Source organism: Schistocerca cancellata, chromosome 3 (assembly GCF_023864275.1).
Source record: "Schistocerca cancellata isolate TAMUIC-IGC-003103 chromosome 3, iqSchCanc2.1, whole genome shotgun sequence".
Taxonomy (NCBI): domain Eukaryota; kingdom Metazoa; phylum Arthropoda; class Insecta; order Orthoptera; family Acrididae; genus Schistocerca; species Schistocerca cancellata.
In genome coordinates, this window is record NC_064628.1 from 853,712,446 (window position 1) to 853,734,230 (window position 21,785).

The 21,785-nt window shown below is 40.9% G+C and overlaps 1 protein-coding gene across 1 annotated transcript in view; it reads right to left on the reverse strand.

Annotated features, from left to right (window-relative positions):
- LOC126175910 (alanine aminotransferase 1-like) overlaps positions 1-21,785 on the reverse strand; it is a 105,042-nt gene that overhangs the window by 47,883 nt on the left and 35,374 nt on the right. Inside the window, exons 2-6 of the mRNA XM_049922977.1 lie at positions 5,544-5,633; positions 5,315-5,423; positions 5,064-5,194; positions 4,754-4,867; positions 4,509-4,638 (exon numbers count right to left, since the gene is read on the reverse strand). Of these exons, the coding sequence (XP_049778934.1) occupies positions 4,509-4,638; positions 4,754-4,867; positions 5,064-5,194; positions 5,315-5,423; positions 5,544-5,633 (574 nt within the window). The remainder of the gene's footprint in view (positions 1-4,508; positions 4,639-4,753; positions 4,868-5,063; positions 5,195-5,314; positions 5,424-5,543; positions 5,634-21,785) is intronic.

Below are 21,785 nucleotides of genomic sequence, written 5' to 3' on the forward strand. Positions count from 1 at the left end.
TAGTTCTGCAAGGTTCGCAGGAGAGCTTCTGTAAAGTTTGGAAGGTAGGAGACGAGATACTGGCAGAAGTAAAGCTGTGAGTACCGGGCGTGAGTTGTGCTTCGGTAGCTCAGATGGTAGAGCACTTGCCCGCGAAAGGCAAAGGTCCCAAGTTCGAGTGTCGGTCGGGCACACAGTAAATAATGTAACCAACTTAAAGCATGATTCCATAGCTATCCATAATAATTACAGTTTACTGCAACCTATTATGAAATTATGTCATAATCTGTAACTGCTATAAATGACATTGTGTGGGAGACAGTGGCTAGAACCTCACCTACTTAAGTGCAAACAGCTGTACTTTGGTCAGCAGTGTTTATCACTGTTACGTAGTGGGCTGCTCTTTGCCACTCTCTTCACCCGTGATCATTGTTAGATTTGGAATCTTAGATAAATTATTAACAGTATTTAATTTATAACTAAGCCTTGTCCTCTGAAACTTTGTATTACTCTTTTCACAATGTTTTAGTTTCCTTATGATATTGTACCATGATCAAAACCAGTCACCTGAGTAATACATTTTTTTCATTTTAACAACTTATATGTGATCTTAGACTGTTTTTACCTAAAAACTTTTATGTAAAAACAATGGAAGTCTAAGACTCATTACCTGAGCTTTCCCTATTTTTATAGTAGGAATACTCTCCCCTCACATTATCTCCAGAGAGCCTCTAGTATTCCTGCCCTATAGGGAAAGTGTAAGACCAAATGTAGAACACTATCATGACATTCTTGAGTACTCTTCAAGTGTTTGGAATACCCACCAGGTCAGACTACAGGAAGATGTCAAGGCAATTCAGAGATGGGCTGCTAGATTTGTTACCGGTAGATTTGATAGACATTTGAGTATTACAGAGGTGCTTCGTGAACTCAAGCAGGAATTCCTGCATGGGAGGAGGTGACGTTCTTTTCGCAGAACACTATTGAGAAAATATAGAGAACCAGCATTTGGAGCTGACTGCAGAACAATTATGCTGCCACCATTTTACATTTAGCATAAGGACCAAGAAGATAAAATAAGAGAAATTAGGGTTCATATTGAAGCATACGGATGGTTGTTTTTCGCTCATTCTATTTGTGAGTGCATCAGCAAAGAAAGTGACTAGTAATGGTATGACATACCCTCTGGCACCCATCATATGCTGTCTAGAAGAATATGTATGTACGAGGGTTGGATCTTAAATAGTGGCAACTATTTATTCACAACCAATACAAAAGACTTCCATGTTTGCACCTATTACTGTCCTTCAGAGTGGTCACCAGCATTGTGTAGAACCTGTTCCAGCAATGTGGAAGGTGTAGTGTACCGTTAGCAGAGCCTGTTCTGTTGATGGTGCGAATGGAGCAGTCTACTGCCTGTTGAATCTCTGAAACAGTTCTGAAGTGAATGCCACGAAGCCAAAACTGAAATGCCAATCCAGCAAATGGCATGATTATGGGTCGCCGCGAAAGTCAGAAGTGCATCAGAGCATGGTGAAAATTATGGCGATTCTCATGTATGACTGTGATGGTGTTATCCTAACACATTACATTCCTCCATGACAGACCATCAATGCACAGTATTACTGTTCATTTTTGGAGCATCATCTGCGACCAGCTCTGTGAAAGAAGCGGTGACACTTTCTGCATAACCTCCCCATCATGACAATGCGGCGGGTGCATACAGCACAAGCTGTGGCTGCTCTGTTCAGCTGATGGGACTGGTAAGTACTGTACCATCCACCATACTCCCCGGACTTAAGTCCTTGTGACTTTGATTTGATTCTGAAGGTGAAGGAACCACTTCATGGAATTCACTTCCGAACTGTTCCAGAGATTCGACAAGCAGTAGACCGCTCCAATCGCACCATCAACAGAACAGGCTCTGCTAATAGTATACTACGTCTTCCACATCGCTGGTAATGGGTTCTACGCAACACTGGTGACTACCTTGAAGGACAGTAACAGGTGCAAACATGTAACTCTTTTGTATCGGTTGTGAATAAATAGTTGGTACTATTTAAGTTCCAATTGTACAATGTAATTGGACTGATAAAAAACTACTCACCAAAAGGTGGCAGGAGAACACACATATAAAGATATTTAAATGGCCAAGCTTTCAGAGCCACTGGCTCCTTCTTCTGGCAGAAGGGTTGAAGGAGAAGGAAGAGAGGAAAAGTACTGATAAGGTTTAGAAAATGGGGAGAGTTCAGAAAAGTTATCCAGAACCCTGGATCAAGAGAGACTTACCATAGAGGATGAGAAGGAAGGACAGATTGATGGGGACTGCACCTGATGTAATTTGAAAACCTGAGAGCTTAAAGGTGGAGGATGGGTAATACACGAGACAGAGATTACTGCCAAAACTTCGTGCACAAGTTAATAAGAGTGGAAAGTAAAGTGCATTTTATGTAGTAGTGGTGTGGGAGGGGGGGAGTAGGCAGGTCAGAAAAACACATAGAAAACTAAAAGGGATTGAAGAAAGGGATGGTTACTGAAAATACATGCTGAGACCAAAGAAATTAACATAAATTAAGGGAGAACCAAGGACTTGGTGTAATGCCAGTTCCCATCTGTGGAGTTCTGAATAACTGGTGTGAGGGAGAAGAATCCAAATGACACATGTGGTCAAACAGGCACTGAGTTCACAACTGTCATGTTGAAGAGCATGCTCTGCAATAGAATTGTGTGTGTTGCCAGTATGAACCCTCTTCTTATAGCCATACATCCTAACTAAGAACCTGGTGGTAGTATGCTGATGTAAAAGGCTGAACAGTGTTTGCATAACAGCTGGTATACAACATGTGTCATTTCACAGGTGGCTCTTCCTTTGATAGTACACGATTTGCTAGGGCTAGTATATTTGTTGTAGAAGCATGTGAAGGGCAGTTCTTATGATGGGGACAGTCACAGGAGTAGAAGCCATGGGATGGAAAAATGCATGCAGAAGGAGCATAGGATCTGCCATAGATGTTGTGGAGATGGTGATGAAAAACTGTTCATGGTGTGGTGAGCAAAATGTCAGACAGAATGGACGTCATTTCAGGAATGATTTAAGGAAGTCGTAGCCTTGTCAGAGTAGCTGATTATTATCCTGGTCTTGAATGTATTATCAGCTCAGTCAGTAGAGTGTTTGCCCACAAAAGGCAAAGACACTGGGTTCCAGTCTTGGTCTGGCATACAGTTTTAATCAGCCAGGAAATTTCTACACGTATTTTCAGTGTTATAGATCCTTTGTTCAAGGATGCACCACACAAAATTATTGCACCAGCATACATTAGTGCAGCTGCAATGAGTGGCCGTACAGCTGACATTCAGGTAAAAACTAAAACAGTGTACCCTAACTGTTGTGCACAGCAATTAAATTTAGCAATGGAACATGCTGCTTCACAAAATCAATTATCTGCAGTGTTCTTTTTAAATCCGTCAGTTTTTTCATCCTTCTTTTCGAAGTCACTGGGACAACTTTTTGCTGTATAGGTACTGACAGTATGAAGTATTCCTAGTGGGTCAGCTAGTAGATGGAATTTTAAATCATGGATCATAAATGTGGTGCACAATAATAAATCCTTGCTGATGGATGTTTATCAGCACTGCAAGAAACAACGTCTGTCCAAACTTGTTGTCAAGCAGTTTAGCTCCGCCAGAATCTAGAAGATGAAAAATTCTTCTTTTGGCTACTGTTGTTCAAAAAGTAATGCCTCATGTGGATATCATGTACAGTCAGCTGCAGGCAAGATCTGTTGATGCTGTAAAGTAAAAAGTTCAGCATCCCATTTCACACAAGTTAGTAATAATATAAGAGCCTCAATTGATGACCATAATACCACAGATACAACCACTGCCACCTCTCACAGCAAGTGCCAGATAAGTGTTTGCTGACATTCTGATGCAAAAGAAGTCTGTGACAGGATTAACAGAGAGGTCCTTGATTGTTTCCAAGATCTAGATCATCCAGATGCAGCAATGTTGTTGGGTTTCTCAGAGTTTGAAGAATACTCTAATATTTTTCCCAGAGAGAGAAATTAATGTTGATATCCAGTTGTAGCCCATGTTGTAGATATGGAGTTTAACCTTCATACCTCCAAAATTGTTGGTATTGTACCAATGGCCAGACTTAAGGAATATTGTTGGAGCTGTATCATTACTCCAATTCATTTAGAACAACAACTGGTGAACCTGTAAGATGTTTTTCATCTTTGAACAGAATTAAGACCTTTCTTCAGAATACCATGTCAGAGCAGTAACTTAATGCCCTGCCAATGCTCTCCATTGAAAAAAAAAAAAACATGGTAGCCAATGTTGAGAGTACAACTCCAAAGTTATAGATAAAGTCTGCAGCAGAAAATGGCAATGTATGGACTTCATTTTTCATCACTGAATAAGTACTACTTCTTATTTTAATATACTTTTTATAAATCTGTTTATATTTGTAATATTGTAGCACATGGGTAAAATTTTTCATGAGCTGCCACTGGCTTTATCATTACCTGTCGGGTTTCCAGGATTTATAATGACTATAGCACGAGGATTACATACTTTTTTAGCTTCACCTATGGCATGTTGCAGCTCAGTTACATCCAAGCCCCAGCATTTGTCTTCGTCCAGATAATATGGTATCTAAAAAAATTGCAAATGCTGTTATTTGCCCAAGTAATTTGTGTATAGCTTACCAAATACAAAACACCCACACTGAGAGATTATAGAACAACAAGACAAAAGTAAATGCTCTGACCTGCACCATGTTAAATTCTGAAAGAGTAGCAGAGTATATAGGATACTGGGGAATTGGAATCATAACACCAGGTTTTTTCCCATTTATTTCTCCAATCAGCAACTTCAGCACTACCTGGAACATTAATAACATTCATAATAAAATATTTTCCACTTTTCAGTTCTTGTTTATCAACAAATATGTGTGTGTGTGGGTTTTGAGAGGGAAGGGTAGTCATTGTAGGTGGTGGGTGTGGGCATGGAGCATGTGCACTTGTTGTGCTATCAAATTCTGTAATAATTTAATGACACCACAAATAGCAGTTTGTTACCTTTATGCCTACAGTTGCACCAGATGTCAACACAATGTCCTCCCAAGAACTTGGGGCACCATCTCTCTTTTCTATAAATTCTGCTACATGTCTACGAATCACTTCATTTCCAGCAGTTTCAGAATATGATCCTAGAAAATTTTTCGAAGTACCTTTGAAAAATACTGATGTGGCAGTGGTGTGCTGTAAGACAGTGAACTGAATAGCTTAAATGGTTGGAGTAAATAATTCAGTAGTGCAGTCATACAAACCAACACTGCCACCTGGACAACTAGCCAGGATCTCTTTGGCTTGATGTTTCACATCATAGGGAAACATGGGGTCATCTAGTAACATTGGATATGAAACCAGAGCAAGCACCTGAAATAAATATTACAGTAAAATGAACAGTATATATGTATTATCATATATATAAAATATGAAATACAATTTTCAAGGGCAATTCATTTTGAAATTTCTGATTATATGTACTAAAGTCACCTGTCTAATAAATGTAATAGGCACTTGTCCCATGGCATGGCAGTCACCGATGTTTGCTTTAATAACTTCTGTAAATGGTTTCTTGACACCCTAGGCAAAACAACCAAACAGTAAGAAGTTAATTAAAAACGAGAACTCTTTTTACACTAACAACACATGTAGCCTTTACACGCCTTGAGCAAAAGAGGCACAAAAAAATGCAGTAAACTGTTTAGATTTCAGTCATTTGTCACACAGCCAGTGTAACACTAAACTAATGATGGGTGAGGCACTCACAATCAAACACAATAAATTCTCCAGCCAAAGAGTTATAACTGACCAAACATAATTTTCAAATCTGTGCAGCACTCGGCAAGTCATCTGTAGTGATTTGAGAATTTCCACGTAAATTCTGGAACTACTCAACCTTCTGCTGCCTCAAACACATGATGTTTTAAAGATAAGTGTGAGAGAGAGTCTATTTACTGTGCTACACCAGTCTGTGTGTGCAGGATGGATGTTGGTCATGGGAGAACAGGAGCCGCATCAGACGAGTGACACTGACAGGTGTTTGCCACGCACGCCATAGAACCTGTATGGAAAGTACAAGGAGTAATTATGTGTTATTCCTTGGTGGTCGAATAATTGTAACTGTTATAGACAATTGAAACATGTTTTGTCTAGTGACTCTTACTTAATCTTGATGGTAGACTTGCTAGAAGCAAGACCTGTCTTTGCATTTCTGGTGGTTATTAAACCCACATATTTAATAGTATCTAATGGTTAATGATGCAGTTGACTTGCAAGAGTTTGTATGCTTATGTGAAACTTGTGGAAATGAAAATATACCTGAACTGAACTGAAAGTATTAAGAGGGTACCAAGTTATTTCAAGAAAGAGAGAGTCTTTTTTAGTTCCTCTAACCAGCATTATTTCTTCAGAGAAGAAATTGTGGAGATTGACACAGCCGGGTATCCAGAGAAGTGGATCTTCTAAACATTTCAAGTAAGTCAATTGTAGTAAGAGAAGTGTTAAGTTTGCAATACAGTTTTGAACTGCTTCTCTTGTTGCCGAAACCATTAGACATCTGCAAAACAGGGGGCAGATCTCCACTTAAAGTTACAGTTACACTGATGAGCCAAAACATTATGACCACCTGCTTGATAGCTTATTTGTTCATCTTTGGAACAAAATATATCACTCATTCTGTACACCAGGTATCCAACTTTTTATTGGTAGGTTTAAGGTGCTATGTGGCAGTAGATGTTTATGCTCAGGTCATGTAATTCTTGTAAATAACAGCCCGCAGTTTGCATACACAGTGATGACACCTGATAGTGACTCAGATGGGTGTTGAAAGGAGGGTGTACAATGAACATCAACAAGAGCTAAACATGGATAATGAAATGTAGTCAAATTAAATCAGGTGATGTTGAGGGAACTTTGCTAAAAATGGCTTGAGTGTCTGTTGTGAGTCACCACTGGGGGACTTTCAGGTAGGTTGTACCATGAAAGACACACACATTAATTTGGGAAATGGTTGACAGTATTTTGTTTGTGATATTGCTGAGCATGTATACAATAGATTAATGCACTTGAAAAGCAAAGAACAGACTCATGTAAGTCTCCAAATATACAATTCAACTATAAAGATAATTGCACAAAGCATATTGTTGCTCAGAGATGAAGTTCCCACAGTCTTCTCCCCAGGGCCCACCATGACTATAGTTATGCTCATTTGAATGGTTCTTACTCTTGTTTACAGTTGATGTTCCTTCATACAAAGGAGAAATCTACTTGTAAGTTTAGCAAGGAAAAAACTACAGAGTTCAAACTCCATTACCAGCATAACTCCATGGGGACATTGCTCCAATTACAACCACCCAGGGAATAAAACGGAGTTGTACAATGCACACATTCCATATTAGCCTCTTCCATACCTATCTACACCTGGCTTCATCCCATTATCTCACAACTAGCTTTCCGATTGTTTCTGAGAAATGTAAGTGGGTACAGAATCCACTAATCATGTTCATTCTGCTGCAAATTGTAGCTTGTGTTGGTACTAATGACACCTCTCGCCTGGGTTCTTAGGCTATCCCAGATCACTGCTGTAGTTTGTTGGTTCACAACCTTTCTGAGGCCATTACCCCAGAATGTAATCAGATATTAGGCAATATTCCCCCTCCCCCCATACCATCATCAACTTTAGTGTCTAACTATAGAATGAAAAAGAATTCTCTGTGAACATTTACATTTTTAAAATAACAAAAGCTAAATGAGATTTAGTTTTTGCAGGCATTTTGCTAAACCACCAAGTAATGAGTCAATGAGTGTACTGCTTATTTCTAACAACTTTTGTTTGTAGAATGATGATGGATTTCTCAGTGTATCACGAGTATCACCTACAGATCCTTCTCAGAAAACAATGCTAACTATCCACAATGAGGGTAAATTCTTGTTATAAAATATGCTTCCTCTGCACCATTCCTCTGCCTAGCAACATTTTCTTCACCTGTACCATGCACCCCCATTTAAAATAGACCAAATTAAAATCTGTGCACAATACATTCCCACAGATTTTGTTTTACCATGGTGTTAGACATGTCATGTTTACAGTGTTATACAGAATAGAACAAATTTCTTAGAAATTATTCATTGACACATAAAAACAATTTTTTTGTAATTCACTTTTATTGATGATCAACATTAACACACAATGATGAAACATACTAATGGCCTACATTAATTTATGCAACAGAGTTGCATGTTTAAGGAAATTCTATAAAATGATATATTTTTGCTCTATTGCTGAAAATACTAAAGTGTTTAGACAAAATGAAAACTAATTTTTTGTTGACTGTACTACAGAAAAAAATTTGACATATACACAGAGTTAAAATTCATTTAAACCATAATTGCACCAGTACACGTAGTCTGTATGTTTTCTCCTGTGTTTTCAGCATTCACTTAATTTTCCATTTTCCTGTTTTCAGAAATTTGTTTCCACATGAAAAATAAAGTGTTTTACTCCACTTCCAAACTTAACATTTGTTCTATGGATTTGCCTAAAAGTACTCCTTACCTTCCACCAACATCCAGAGATGAGATGTTCCTTCAGTTTTCTTTTGAAGGTGCTCTCTTCCTTTAGGCTCTTTATGCTAATTGGCAGCCTGTTACGAAATAAGCTTCCTGCATTTGTTGTGTCCCTATATGTCATTTTCAATCATTTGCTGTAGATATGGTAGTTATCTCTAGTTCTTGTGTTGGGCCCATTTAAATCCCTATTTACAAGTGCTGTGCAATTTACCATTAGCAGAAGTATAGTCACATATGTGTACAAACTTGGCACAGTCACTGTTCTAATTCTTTGAATTTGTTTTTGCTGGATTTTGTAAATCACCTAATTGTTGGACCCTTTACTTCTGAATTGGCTGAATTTGGAAGACATCAAACTGCCAGTGCTTTGTGTTTGACCACTGCCACTAATAATGATAAATATTATTATTAGTATATAGTGTGGGCCCTATTGCAGAGTGGTAACTATTACATAGTCACAATAATTGTGTTGTACTGTCAGTTGGTTCATTTATGGTTATGAAATGAATACTTCAACAATTTCTGGTCTATTGTGAGAACTACTAACAATTCAGGGAAAGCATTTCCATGATATTTAAGGATATGTGATATGTGTGTCTCAATTTTAATGTCATAGATGCATGGTACAAAATACATGTGTAGCTGGAGGACTAGTTGAGGCAGATAATGTTCATACACTCATCTCACAAGTTGTAAACTTCTCCACATTGTGTCACATCTTAACTGGTACAGGATGTTCATTTTAACTAAAGGCATTGAAATATCTCGAAAACTACACATTTGAACAAAAAAAGTTATAATTCCAATTTGTTTGTCTCGGAGGGTGACATCCAATCATACCCCATTCGACCTTCTACCCTACTCCATGCGCAGGTGATGAGGGTCAACTTTGAAATATTCAGTAGGAACCCCCATTTTATAGTAGATTGTGGTTATATGACAAAATCTACATACATTTTGTCTGAAACATTTTCTTTGTTTTACCATAGATGGTGCTGTAATAAGAGGAATAGAAATGGGTACACAATTGTAATTTACAACACGTTACTCAATGGCCCTTGATATGCAATGGTATATGGGATGCCACTTCCATGCTGTGAGGGGAGGAAAGGTTGATATCTTATAATTTCTAATCGGAAGCCCAATTTGCAATATTGCATTCCTCTGACATATCAAACAGGGGTCTATTCAATGATGTGTGTGTAAATAGGCTACATCTATAAAACTATTTTGAGGACTGTTACAAATTTATTTCAATATACGCTGTCCACTAGTGGTTAAATATCAAATACAATTACAGCACTCTTCAAAAAATTACAGAAATGACTGAGACGCTACAAACACACTATTAACTTATAATTGCAAGCTACCATGACAAAGAGAACACACAAATTTGCTTGCTTGATTTATTAGTATACATCACTAGTCTAATCCCATTCTACTTAGAACAGCAATATAAGTTGTTTTAAAAGCTGTTCCTATATGAATGGGTTAACAGGTGAAAGTTCATTATCTACTGCAATATCCAAGTAAATGCAGATTTTTTTCAATAGAATAATGTAGTTTTTAAGGCCAATGATAGCTGATGAAATGGGAATCAATGTGGATTCACAGCAATGTAGGTGGAGAAATTAGACATTTATCTGTTGCTTTTTTGATAAATAATGTTTCAGTATTTCATCACAATAAAAAGTGCATTAGCATGTTAGTGAGATGAATCCCATGAAATTTGGTGAAAAAAGCAAATTTCAACATGCCTGCAAGAGAACTGCAAGTGTTACAAACATAAACATACATGGATTCTTACAGTTTTTACAGTTCTTATAATTAGTTTTACAGAAACTATAGATGGATCATATACTGTTGGTTCATACATTGTGTATTCATAAATGTTAAGTCATTATCTATAATTATTTATAATACTCATTTACAGCAGAAAAGCTTTTACTTGATAAATACATTGCATAACACAAGTAAAGGGCCACTTTTTCAAACCCCATAAATTGTGTCCCATTAGTATGTAGATCTATGAAATTTGGCTCAAAGGTGCCTACAAAAGCACTCCGTCTTCAGGCCAAAAGTGGACCATCTGACCGCCATGTCATCCACAGATGAGGAAGCGGTCGTTATGATGGTTTTCTTTGACCGGAGCCGCCACTATTCAGTTGAGTAGCTCCTCAGTTGGCATCGCAAGGCTGAGTGCACCCCAAAAAATGGCAACAGCACATGGCGGCCCAGGTGGTCACCCATCCAAGTGCCGGCCACTCCTGACAGCGGGTAACATCAGTGATCTGACGGGAACCAGTGTATCCACTGCGGCAAGGCTGTTGCTTAAAGGTGCCTACAACCTTCCACTGTAATGGTGCAAAAGCATTGCTCCCTACAATACCAGTGGGCTTGGTGACACATCAACTGGCAAGGTGTTGACACATGGAAAGAAAAAAAAAGCAACAGTTTAGAAGTTCATACGAGGTGTAAGGTGGCTCAATAAGTTAACATTAGCACCAGATTTCATCACAATTTGCTGTGGACGTGTCACACGATGGGGAGGCCATCACACCTACTCTTACCCAAATTTCACCCCTTTTTTCGACATCTCTGTGATAGAGCTCAGAACAGTGACGCCCAAGTTGAAATCATGCTGTTTTTTATGGGTGGCCAAGGAAAACATTTCAGACACACTGCCACTCACAATAGACACGAAAAGGCCTCAGGGGATGACATAAAGGTTGCCAGTAAAACCACCTCTTTCCTTCAGGCATTGATTCCCACACATTTCACTGTGAAGAATGACCACAATGCGATGAGAAGCAGAAAAACATTCTTGGCAAACTTTGTCACTGATGACAACCCTCTAGTAAGGATATTGTTGGTGTGCTATCCCACTAAATGTGAACGCACCCCTTTGGACTGTAGTGAGACTGCACTTTTTGCTCTGGTGTACAGCGTGGTACCATTGGGGACCATTCAAAACCATTCAACAAAATATCAACATGATCCAACGAAGGGAATGGTGCTTATTCTTTTTCAGCCATCTGTTTTGTGCACCCTCCTGTGGCGTGATTGTGAGAGGGTGGCAGCAAATTGACAAATGTGTGAATAAAACAGCAAAGTGTCTCTTTAAGGCTACCCAATTCAGCAACTCCTTTGGTGCTACCCACCTACCTCTGTTGAGCATCTTAAAAACATACATGTACCAAAATTATGCGCAACATACTCCTTTGTGCCAACAGACAGGCAGCTGCCTAGTCACTCCAGACACTCCAACAACCGTAGCAGGCACGCGGTTCCAGACTAAGCACCTAGATCCGCTTGGCCACACTGGCCAGCTTTACATTTTCTCTCTTTACAGATATAATGGGCGATTTTTTCCATGTGTACAATCTCTGCGCATTGATTTATGAGAGCAAACAGAACAAAAAAGGTCTAATGGACTTAAGTCTGGAAATGCGTGGTTTCCATGCTAGAGATCATTTATTATATCATACTTCATTACAGAGACTGTGGTCTGGTACACCCTGTACCATGGACCCACAGTCACAGTATGCATGGTTTCCTCCTAGATGATAGTACTGTTCCTCCTATGTCATGCCCTAGCACCCTCTGCTGCCACAGTAATTCCTAATGTTGTGTCCGATTCACTTCTCTTGCTGACTCACCTTGTAGTGGATGTGATAGAGTATTGTAGACAATGGCTCCATATTCGTATCTAGGGCTTTCCATTATGGTGTTTACTTATGGAAAGGGAAATGGCAATGGGCGGCAGGCAGCAGGGTTGTATCAGGAGATCTATCCCCGCTGACAACAACCACAGAATTCAATGTTTGCAACTGTGTTTCGCCATTCGTCTGAGAGAAGGTCATTTCAGGAAACAGAAAAACATGAAGGACGCACTCGAAATGTTTGGACACCAAACTTGGAGGAAAATATGATTAACAGTGTGGAAGGCAACCACAGAGTCAGTACTTGGCAGTTGGCCCAACAGTGCAGGTTAAGCCAGACAACCATCTGGAATTCTCCATCATAATTGTTACTATCCTTATCACTTACAGAGTGTGCAGGGCTTATTAGTGACACATCAGGAGCAGTTTTGCCACTGGTTTCTTCACCAGGCAACCACAATTCCGGGGTTTCTGTCATCCATTCTATTCACACATGAGGCTATCTTTACACAGAGTGGTATCTGTGAGATAGTATGCAGAACCCCCATGGTATGTTGATAGCGAATCATCAGCATTGGTACAGCTGAAATATGTGGGCCAGGTTAATTGGCGACCATATTTTGGGATGAGTCTTCCTTCCACATCACCTAACAGGCCGGAACTATTGGCGTTTCTTGCATGTGACTTTGACTCCCCTGCTAGAAAAAGTGCCATTGATAATTCTAAGGGTTATGTGACTGCTACATTGCGGTGATCCAGCCCAATTATCCATTAACATCTAGACACATCTCAGTCATGTATTCTGTGGTCAATGGATCAGATGAGGGATTCCAGTTGCATAGCCTGCTCATTTCCTGGATCCCAACCTGTGCGATTTCTAGTTATGGGGCCATCTCAAAGGTATTGTGTATGCAGAGCCCATTCTAGATGTGGAGACACTGGAACAGCATATTGATGCTGCCTTTGGCACTGTTCGGAAGCAGCCTGCCCGATGTGAACGTGTGAGACAGAACATGCTACGGTGCATACAAACATGGTTGAGGCACATGAAAACCCTTTTCAATACATACTGTAACTGTGGCTGTGTGGTACAGCACATATTAGACCACAGTCTCTGGAACAATGTATGATTGAATAAATGGTCTCTAGCATGGAAACCATGCATTTCTGAACATAAGTTCATTAGACCTTTTTTTGTTCCATATCCTCTCTTTGATTGATCCCTAGAGTTTGTACAGGTGGAAAGAATCACCCTGTATTTTAATGTGCTCAACAAAGCTGGGCAGGTGGCACTGAGCGTGTTGCTGAACTGGGTAAGCTTAGAGAGAATCCTTTATGACTGCATCTCTGGCCCCCCCTTGCGATCGTGTTACAAGAGGATGTGAAACAGTAGGGATGAAAAAGCGTAAGCATCCTTTGATGCCGTGCATTACGTTCAAATTTCGTAGAGTGGTTTTGGACAGTCCCAGGCAGTTCCATCTTGTATGCCAGAGCAAAAATAGCGGTTGCACTGCACTCGAAGGGGGTCAGATCAGGATCAATGGGGTTGCTAGCCCACCAAGTCCTTAGAGTAAGACTGGGTCGTCTGGGGAGTGTCACCAGTGTCAAAAGTTGTCAAGAATGTCGTCCTGCTTCTCATCACACTGAGAACTTTCGTTTTAGACTGCGAAATATGTGAGAATAAATACCCAAAGGAGAAGGACTGTTCCATTGACGCACTATATGCCACCCTGTGAGGTCTTTCCGTTTCGATAGTGAGCGGCACTGTGTCTGAATGTTTTTTCTCAGTCACCCATAAGAAGACCGCGTGATTTCAACACTGGACATTGCGGTTGTGACCTCCATCGTAGAGGCATCGAAAGAAGGAGTGAAATGTGGGTAAGAGTAGGTGTGACGACCTTCCCACTGTACGACAACCCACAGTGGCGTTGGGCATCACGTGGTGAAATTTGGCGCCAATGTGACATCATTAACCTACCTCACAGCTGACATGAACTTCTGAGCTCTAGCCTTTTTTCTTTTCTGTTTGAAGTATCACTGAGCCAGATGGGGACGTCACATTTTTGCATCGTTGCAGAGGAAGGTTGCAGGCGTCTTTGAGCCAAATTTCAAACTTCAAGTCACGATGGGGGACAATTACGAGGTTTGGAAGAACCGGCCCTTTATCTGAGTTGCACAGTGCATGTTTTTAGTCTCTGGCCAAAAGTATAATGTTCATTTACAACGTCATTTTTCCGTGGTAGCCTGTTGTACAGTTTTAGGCCGTTATATAGCATACTATTCTGTGTTTTGACTTGTTTAGGCATAATCAATGACTGGATTTTGTTTCATGGTCATGTAATGAGCTGTCTGGTATATTGGTGAATATTTTTTTTTATTATGTATCTTACAGTCTGGAAGATGTATTCACAAGGGAGTGCTAGGATTTCCAACTTTTTGAATAAATCAGTACTGGGGTCCTTATTTTTAATGTTTGTTATTTACAACCCTTTTCTATGCCTTGAAGACAGTCTGTATGTTACCAGTACTTTTTCCCCAAAATATGATATCATAACTGTGGATTAAATGCACATTTCGAAAGCAGGACACTTTGTGACATGAAATATTGCACAGTGGTGGACTATTCGCAGCGCATAACATGCTTTGTATAATTTCTTTGCCAAAGCCTTTACATGTTCTGTCCATTTCAGCTGCCAGTCTGTAGTCAACCCCAAGAATTTGGTTTCCATTACACATTCTAATAAATCATCATTAAGTTTTGATCGAGCATCATTCTGTCTTTTATTCAACTGGAAGTATATAGCCTACAATTAGTTTCCTCACCATTAAACGTTACTTTATTTTTCAATGACCGGTTGTAGACATCTTTGAGGATTGAATTAGCCTTTTCTGTCAAGTGTGTTGGAGTTTTAGCTGTGATCACAGTGCTACTGTCATCAGCAAACTGTATTCTTTCTCCACGTCTGACACTCTGTACGAAATTATTAATATACACTGGCGTCCGAAATTAAAGCAACAAACCGTTGTTTCCCCGTCCTGTGTCTATCACAATACAGTCATACAAACTGTCAACAGATGTCCGTAGGATCTGCAAGGAAGATGGTATTCAACGGACAACCACGCCAACAATGACGTCAGGGCACCTGTCAAACTGGGTAGTGTTTGTTACAACCGCTGTGTGCACTGTCACAGACGGTGCAATGTGGCACAGAGAAGGCGCCTGCCAGTCACTGTGGAGTAGAGGGCCGCAGGAAGAATGGAAGCAGGACAGTTGCGAACTGATGTGGCCCGATGGCCTAATGTGAATCGTTCTGTTGTTTCTCGGATGTTGCGACAGATTATAGAGATCGAAACTGTGTCCCGAAGACCAGGGCAGAACCGACCATGTGTGACATCAAAAAGAGAGGACCGTTATTTGGCTGTATGGGCATGACATACGGTCTTAGTATTGGACGGCAACTGGCATCTGATCTCGCAGCACCCATTGGACGTGTTGGTCTAAGGCGCTGCAGTCATGGACTGTCCGGCTGGTCCCGGCGGAGGTTCGAGTCCTCCCACGGGCATGGGTGTGTTTGTTCGTCCTTAGGATAGTTTAGGTTAAGTAGTGTGTAAGCTTAGGGACTGATGACCTCAGCAGTTTCACACACATTTGAACTACTACTTTTTTTTTTTTTTTTTTTTTTTTTGGGCGTGTTTTACCGAGGCGAATGGTGTACTGGAGGCTTTGGCAGAGACCTGCTGTATTGTTTACCTCCGACGCTTCTTCACAGGCGGGAACGTCTACAGTGGAGTCGTCTACCTGGACAGTCAAAAAGAGGGCCAATGTTCTCTTTACAGATGAGTGGCGATTTGGTATGGAGAGTGATTCTCGACGGATTCGTATCTGGAGGGCACGTGGAACACGAGTTTGGGACCCAAAGATTATGGAGAGAGACCAATATCGAGGGGGATCCCTAATGGTGTGGGCAGGGTTTACGTTAACCACTCTAACGCTTCTTTATGAAATTGTGCGGGTGAATCGGCAAGGTTCACCTGCTGTGAGGTATCGTGGCGAGACCTTGAGACTGCATGTACGGTTGTTCGAGGTGCTGTGGGCTCCGACTTCGTATTCAAGGACTACAATGCTCGACCTCATGGAGCATGGGTGGTTGATGTTTTCTTGGAAACGGAAGATATTCGACACCTGGCGTGGCCTTCTCGCTCTCCTGATTTGAATTCCATAGGGCATGTCTGGGATGCATTAGAGAGAAGGGCTGCATCACATCAGCATCCACCAATCAATTTCCAAGACATGTGAACAGCTCTGCAAGAAGAACAGGCCTTGTTGCCTCAAAACGAGATTGTGACATCATTCAAAGCATGCCCCGCCGTTCTCAGGCCTGTACTCCCACCAGAGGTGGCCACACCTCATACTAGCTGACCGGTGTGGCCGTGCGGTTCTAGGCGCTTCAGTCTGGAACTGCGCGACCGCTACGGTCGCAGGTTCGAATCCTGCCTCGGGCATGGATGTGTGTGATGTCCTTAGGTTAGTTAGGTTTAAGTAGTGCTAAGTTCTAGGGGCTAATGACCTCATACGTTAAGTCCCATAGTGTTCAGAGTCATTTGAACTATTTGAACACCCCATACTGAGCACATAACCAGTTGTCGGAATGTGTCCACAAACCTGTTAGGTTGGAAAAGACGGAGGACATTTTTATCTACCGTTATGCTTGTTGCAGTTATGTTCTGTATTCTACACATTGTTCCTACTTTACTATCACTTGTTTACAGTGTTATGTGGCAAAATAATTGCAATCTTGCAAAATTTCCGTTTGTTGTTTTAATTTTGGACACCAGTGTAAATAAGAAAAAGGACTGGGACTAATGCACTCCCCTGTGGGAGTCTATATTAATATATTTTGGGTCTGATTACTGTTTTACCAGAAACTCTTATAGAGTATGTCAGATCTCATCTCGTTGCAGCCGGTTTTCTAGATATGACTTAAAGCACTTCTTAGCCATATCAAGAGTAAAATACCGTCAGGCTTTTCTTCAGTTTATATGCGTGGTACTTCCCATCCCAAACTACGTGGAATTCCAACGAGAATATGAAGTGGGGCCTCCCACAGGTCTGTCTCCACCATGCTTCCAATTCAACAAAACATCACCCACACATCGGTTCTCTCAGCCAGTGACACCTACCTCCCTCTCCCCCCCCCTCCCTCCCCCCCCCACACACACGGAAACTTAACACTATACTACAGTATAACCCTAGACACTCTCCTCCAACTCGAGTAAGACGAGGAAATAAGAAACCCTTAGTCTATTTTGTTTTTAATACTTAAGTAAATCAAAATTTAATCTTGACAATATCTTCCTCTGGTTTATTAGCACACGAAACAGCTATCCTTCACTACTTCATTACAAATAACAAATACTACTCACTACCCAAGGCACATGGTAGTTAAAGTCAATACCAAAATGTTTCCTATGGGTAATTACAGACCAATATCCTTAACATGGGTTCGTTGCAGGATTCTCGAACATATTCTCAGTTTGAATATAATGAACTTCCTTGAGGCAGAAAAGTTGCTGTCCATGCATCAGCTCCTGCGAAACGAAACTCGCTCTTTTTTCACGTGATATCTTGCGAACCATGGATGAAGGATATCAGACGGACGCCATATTCATTGACTTACGGAAAGCGTTTGACTCGGTGCCCCATTGCAGACTCCTAACTAAGGTACGAGCATATGGGATTGGTTCCCAAATATGTGAGCGGCTCGAAGACTTCTTAAGTAATAGAACCCAGTACGTTATCCTCAATGGTGAGTGTTCATCGGAGATAAGGGTATCATCTGGAGTGCCCCAGGGAAGTATGGTAGGTCCGCTGTTGTTTTCTATCTACATAAATGATCTTTTGGATAGGGTGGATAGCAATGTGCGGCTGTTTGCTGACGATGCTGTGGTGTACGGGAAGGTGTCGTCGTTGAGTGACTGTAGGAGGATACAAGATGACTTGGACAGGATTTGTGATTGGTGTAAAGAATGGCGGCTAACTCTAAATATAGATAAATGTAAATTAATGCACATGAATAGGAAAAAGAACCCCGTAATGTTTGAATACTCCATTAGTAGTGTAGCGCTTGACACAGTCACGTCGATTAAATATTTGGGCGTAACATTGCAGAGCAATATGAAGTGGGACAAGCATGTAATAACAGTTGTGGGGAAGGCGGATAGTAGTCTTCGGTTCATTGGTAGAATTTTTGGAAGATGTGGTTCATCTGTAAAGGAGACCGCTTATAAAACACTAATACGACCTATTCTTGAGTACTGCTCGAGCGTTTGGGATCCCTATCAGGTCGGATTGAGGGAGGACATAGAAGCAATTCAGAGGCGGGCTGCTAGATTTGTAAATGGTAGGTTTGATCATCACGCGAGTGTTACGGAAATGCTTCAGGAACTCGGGTGGGAGTCTCTGGAGGAAAGGAGGCGTTCTTTTCGTGAATCGCTACTGAGGAAATTTAGAGAACCAGCATTTGCGGCTGACTGCAGTACAATTTTACTGCCGCCAACTTATATTTCGTGGAAAGACCACAAAGATAAGATAAGAGAGATTAGGGCTCGTACAGAGGCATATAGGCCGTCATTTTTCCCTTGTTCTGTTTGGAAGTGGAACTGGGAGAGAAGATGCTAGTTGTGGTAGAGGTACCCTCCGCCACGCACCGTATGGTGGATTGCGGAGTATGTATGTAGATGTAGGTCTGTGTTTAACTTTACTGAAATTAATTAATTGTTCGAAACACAAAATAATGTCACAAAATTTAGAGAAATAATGCCTAATACAGTAATTCAAGACAAAACAGGAACAAAAAGACGACCCCAAAGAAGTCGGCCTGTTCAAAAAATTTCGGAACTTTCGTAATGGTGAGTTGCAGCGAAATGCAGTTTGCATCCCTGCACACGTCAGTGTTTAATGTGTACCTGCCGGGAGTTTCATTGCTGTATGTCTGTAACGTACTGTTCAGTGCTAAATTGAGTAGAACGTTGAGTCGCGCAGTTTGCGAATTTCGATACGGCAGAGTTACAGGAGCAACGCACTTGCATTCAATTTTGCCTGAAACACAAGAAAACCTTAACAGAGATCACCAAATACAGGAAGCCTACGGTGATGAGTACTTAAGCCGTACTCAGCGTTAGGAATGGTTCACACGGTTAGAAATGGGTGGACGGAAGTTAAAGATGACCCTCGTTCAGCACTCTCGTCGACGTCTACCGACGACGATCATGTCAGGAAATCAGCGAAATTGTGCATGCCAATAGAAGCCACACTGTCCGAAAGATTGCAGAAGAATGTAATATTTTAGTTGGATCATGTTATGAAATACTGACACAGCATATTGGAAAGCATCGTTTTGCCACCAAGTTCGTCTCACGGCTTATGAATTAACACCAGAAGGAAATTCTACAGTCTGTGAAGAGTTTTTGGATCGCGCAAATGAGAACGAGATGTTCCTTTAGAGAATCATAACTTGTGATGAGACGTAGGTCTACGGTTATGATGTTGAGACCAAGGTTCAATCTTCACAGTAGGTCGGGAAAGGTTCTCAAGACCAGAAAAAGATCGTCAGGTCAAACGCCAAAGCCATGCTGATAGTTTTCTTTGACTTTGAAGGATTAGTTCATCATGAATCGGTGCCACAAGGACAAAGTGTTAATCGGTGTTACTGTCGGTACGTGTTACGACGCCTACGAGAAAATGTGACAAGAAGCGGCCTGAAATGTGGTGAGGTAATTCATGGCTCTTGCATCACGATAACGCATCCGCACATTCACCTCTGTTGGTGTGTGACTACTGCACAAAGAACATAACTGTGCTACCTCATCCTTCATACTTTCTACACCTGGCCCTGCAGAGGGTTTTGTATTTCCAAAGTTGAAAATCCCTTTGAAAGGACCAAGATTTGCAACGGTAGACGAAATAAAAGAACATTCGCAAACGGCGCTTCGCCCGATCCAGCAAGAGGCATATCAAGACTGCTTTCGGAAGTAGAAACGACTTTGGGAGCGTTGCATCAACTGTGGAGGAGAGTATTTCGAAGGAGACCATGTACAATAAGTAAAAGTTAAGCGTCGAAAAATTTTGTGGACAAAGTTTAGGAATTTTTTGAACAGACCTCGTAAATATGAACGTAGACGTAGCCTGCAAATGTGAACTGCAAACGAAATCTACGTACTTATTGCCCTAAATTCGGGTCTCACTTGTATGAGATTTTCCTCTTTCTTGTACATGCAAAACGGCATATTCTTTTATAAAAAAATGAATATTTCGTTCTCATTCATTGTCTAGACATATACGAGAGGAGTTCAAACAGTTACACGTTATCATGGCAGGCCAGGTACCTTTTAGTGGCTGCTGCTCTACATCAACACTAGCGGTTTTACCACCATGATTAAATTCAACATTAATAGTTTCCACAAATTGCGCTCGCCAACGACATATCTTCCCCAGAGTAATAGACGATGTTATACGCGGCAGCCTACGACTCCACAGTCTCTTCCTGCGAATAACACGACGCTTCATCGGACGATATCTCCCATACCGGCGTCTCCGGACTACACGGGGCCGACGAAGTGTCCCTCTCCTCCTTCACAGACAAACAATGCTCGATATGGCAATTAGCACGAACAATATTAATACGAGACAAAAGAGCCCCATCACCGATGGCCATTTCATTGGACACAAATATAACGAACCCAGAATGAGTAATTGTTAGCCCTGGTTTATTTTTAACATTAACTGTTACAGGCCTACCTTCAACAATTCTCTCCAAAATGCCTGAATAAGGCTTCCATCTACACCACTCAAATTCCTCAAACAAAATTGCAGAATGTATTGATGAATTATAGCCACCAAATCCAAATTCTGAACAATACGGCATATACACCTCTTGTTTACGGCCTAAATTTTTTTCTGTCAATGTTGACTTGCCTATATTTGTGTCACCAAACAAATACAATTGTGGTTTCCTCATCTTCGAAGACTGAAAGGATGCATTGCACCAGACTATAACTTCCTTAGCCCAACCGGAACACAACAAATCACAATGCGATAGCTCGCGACGTTCATTCCGATTCTCCTGAAAAGCTTCTCAATACTTTTCAATCAATTTCGCACGCGAACAATGACTAACCAAAAACGGATCGGTATAATCGAACTTCTTAGTACGTTTGGCTCACCTACGCAAACGAACATTAAATGACATAGCAAACTCATTACAATTTGTACATGCAAAACGGTATATTCTTTTAGAAAAAAATGAGTACTTCGTTCTCTTTCATTGTCTAGAGATATACGAGAGGAGTTCAAACAGTAAGTTACATGTTATCATGGCAGGCCAGGTACCTTTTACTGGCTGCTGCTCTACATTTCAAAGTGACGCAGATACAGGACACTATTTTCCAACATAGTCGCCAAGTCTCTAAATAGCGGCCGGAACATTCTACCAATCGTTCAATT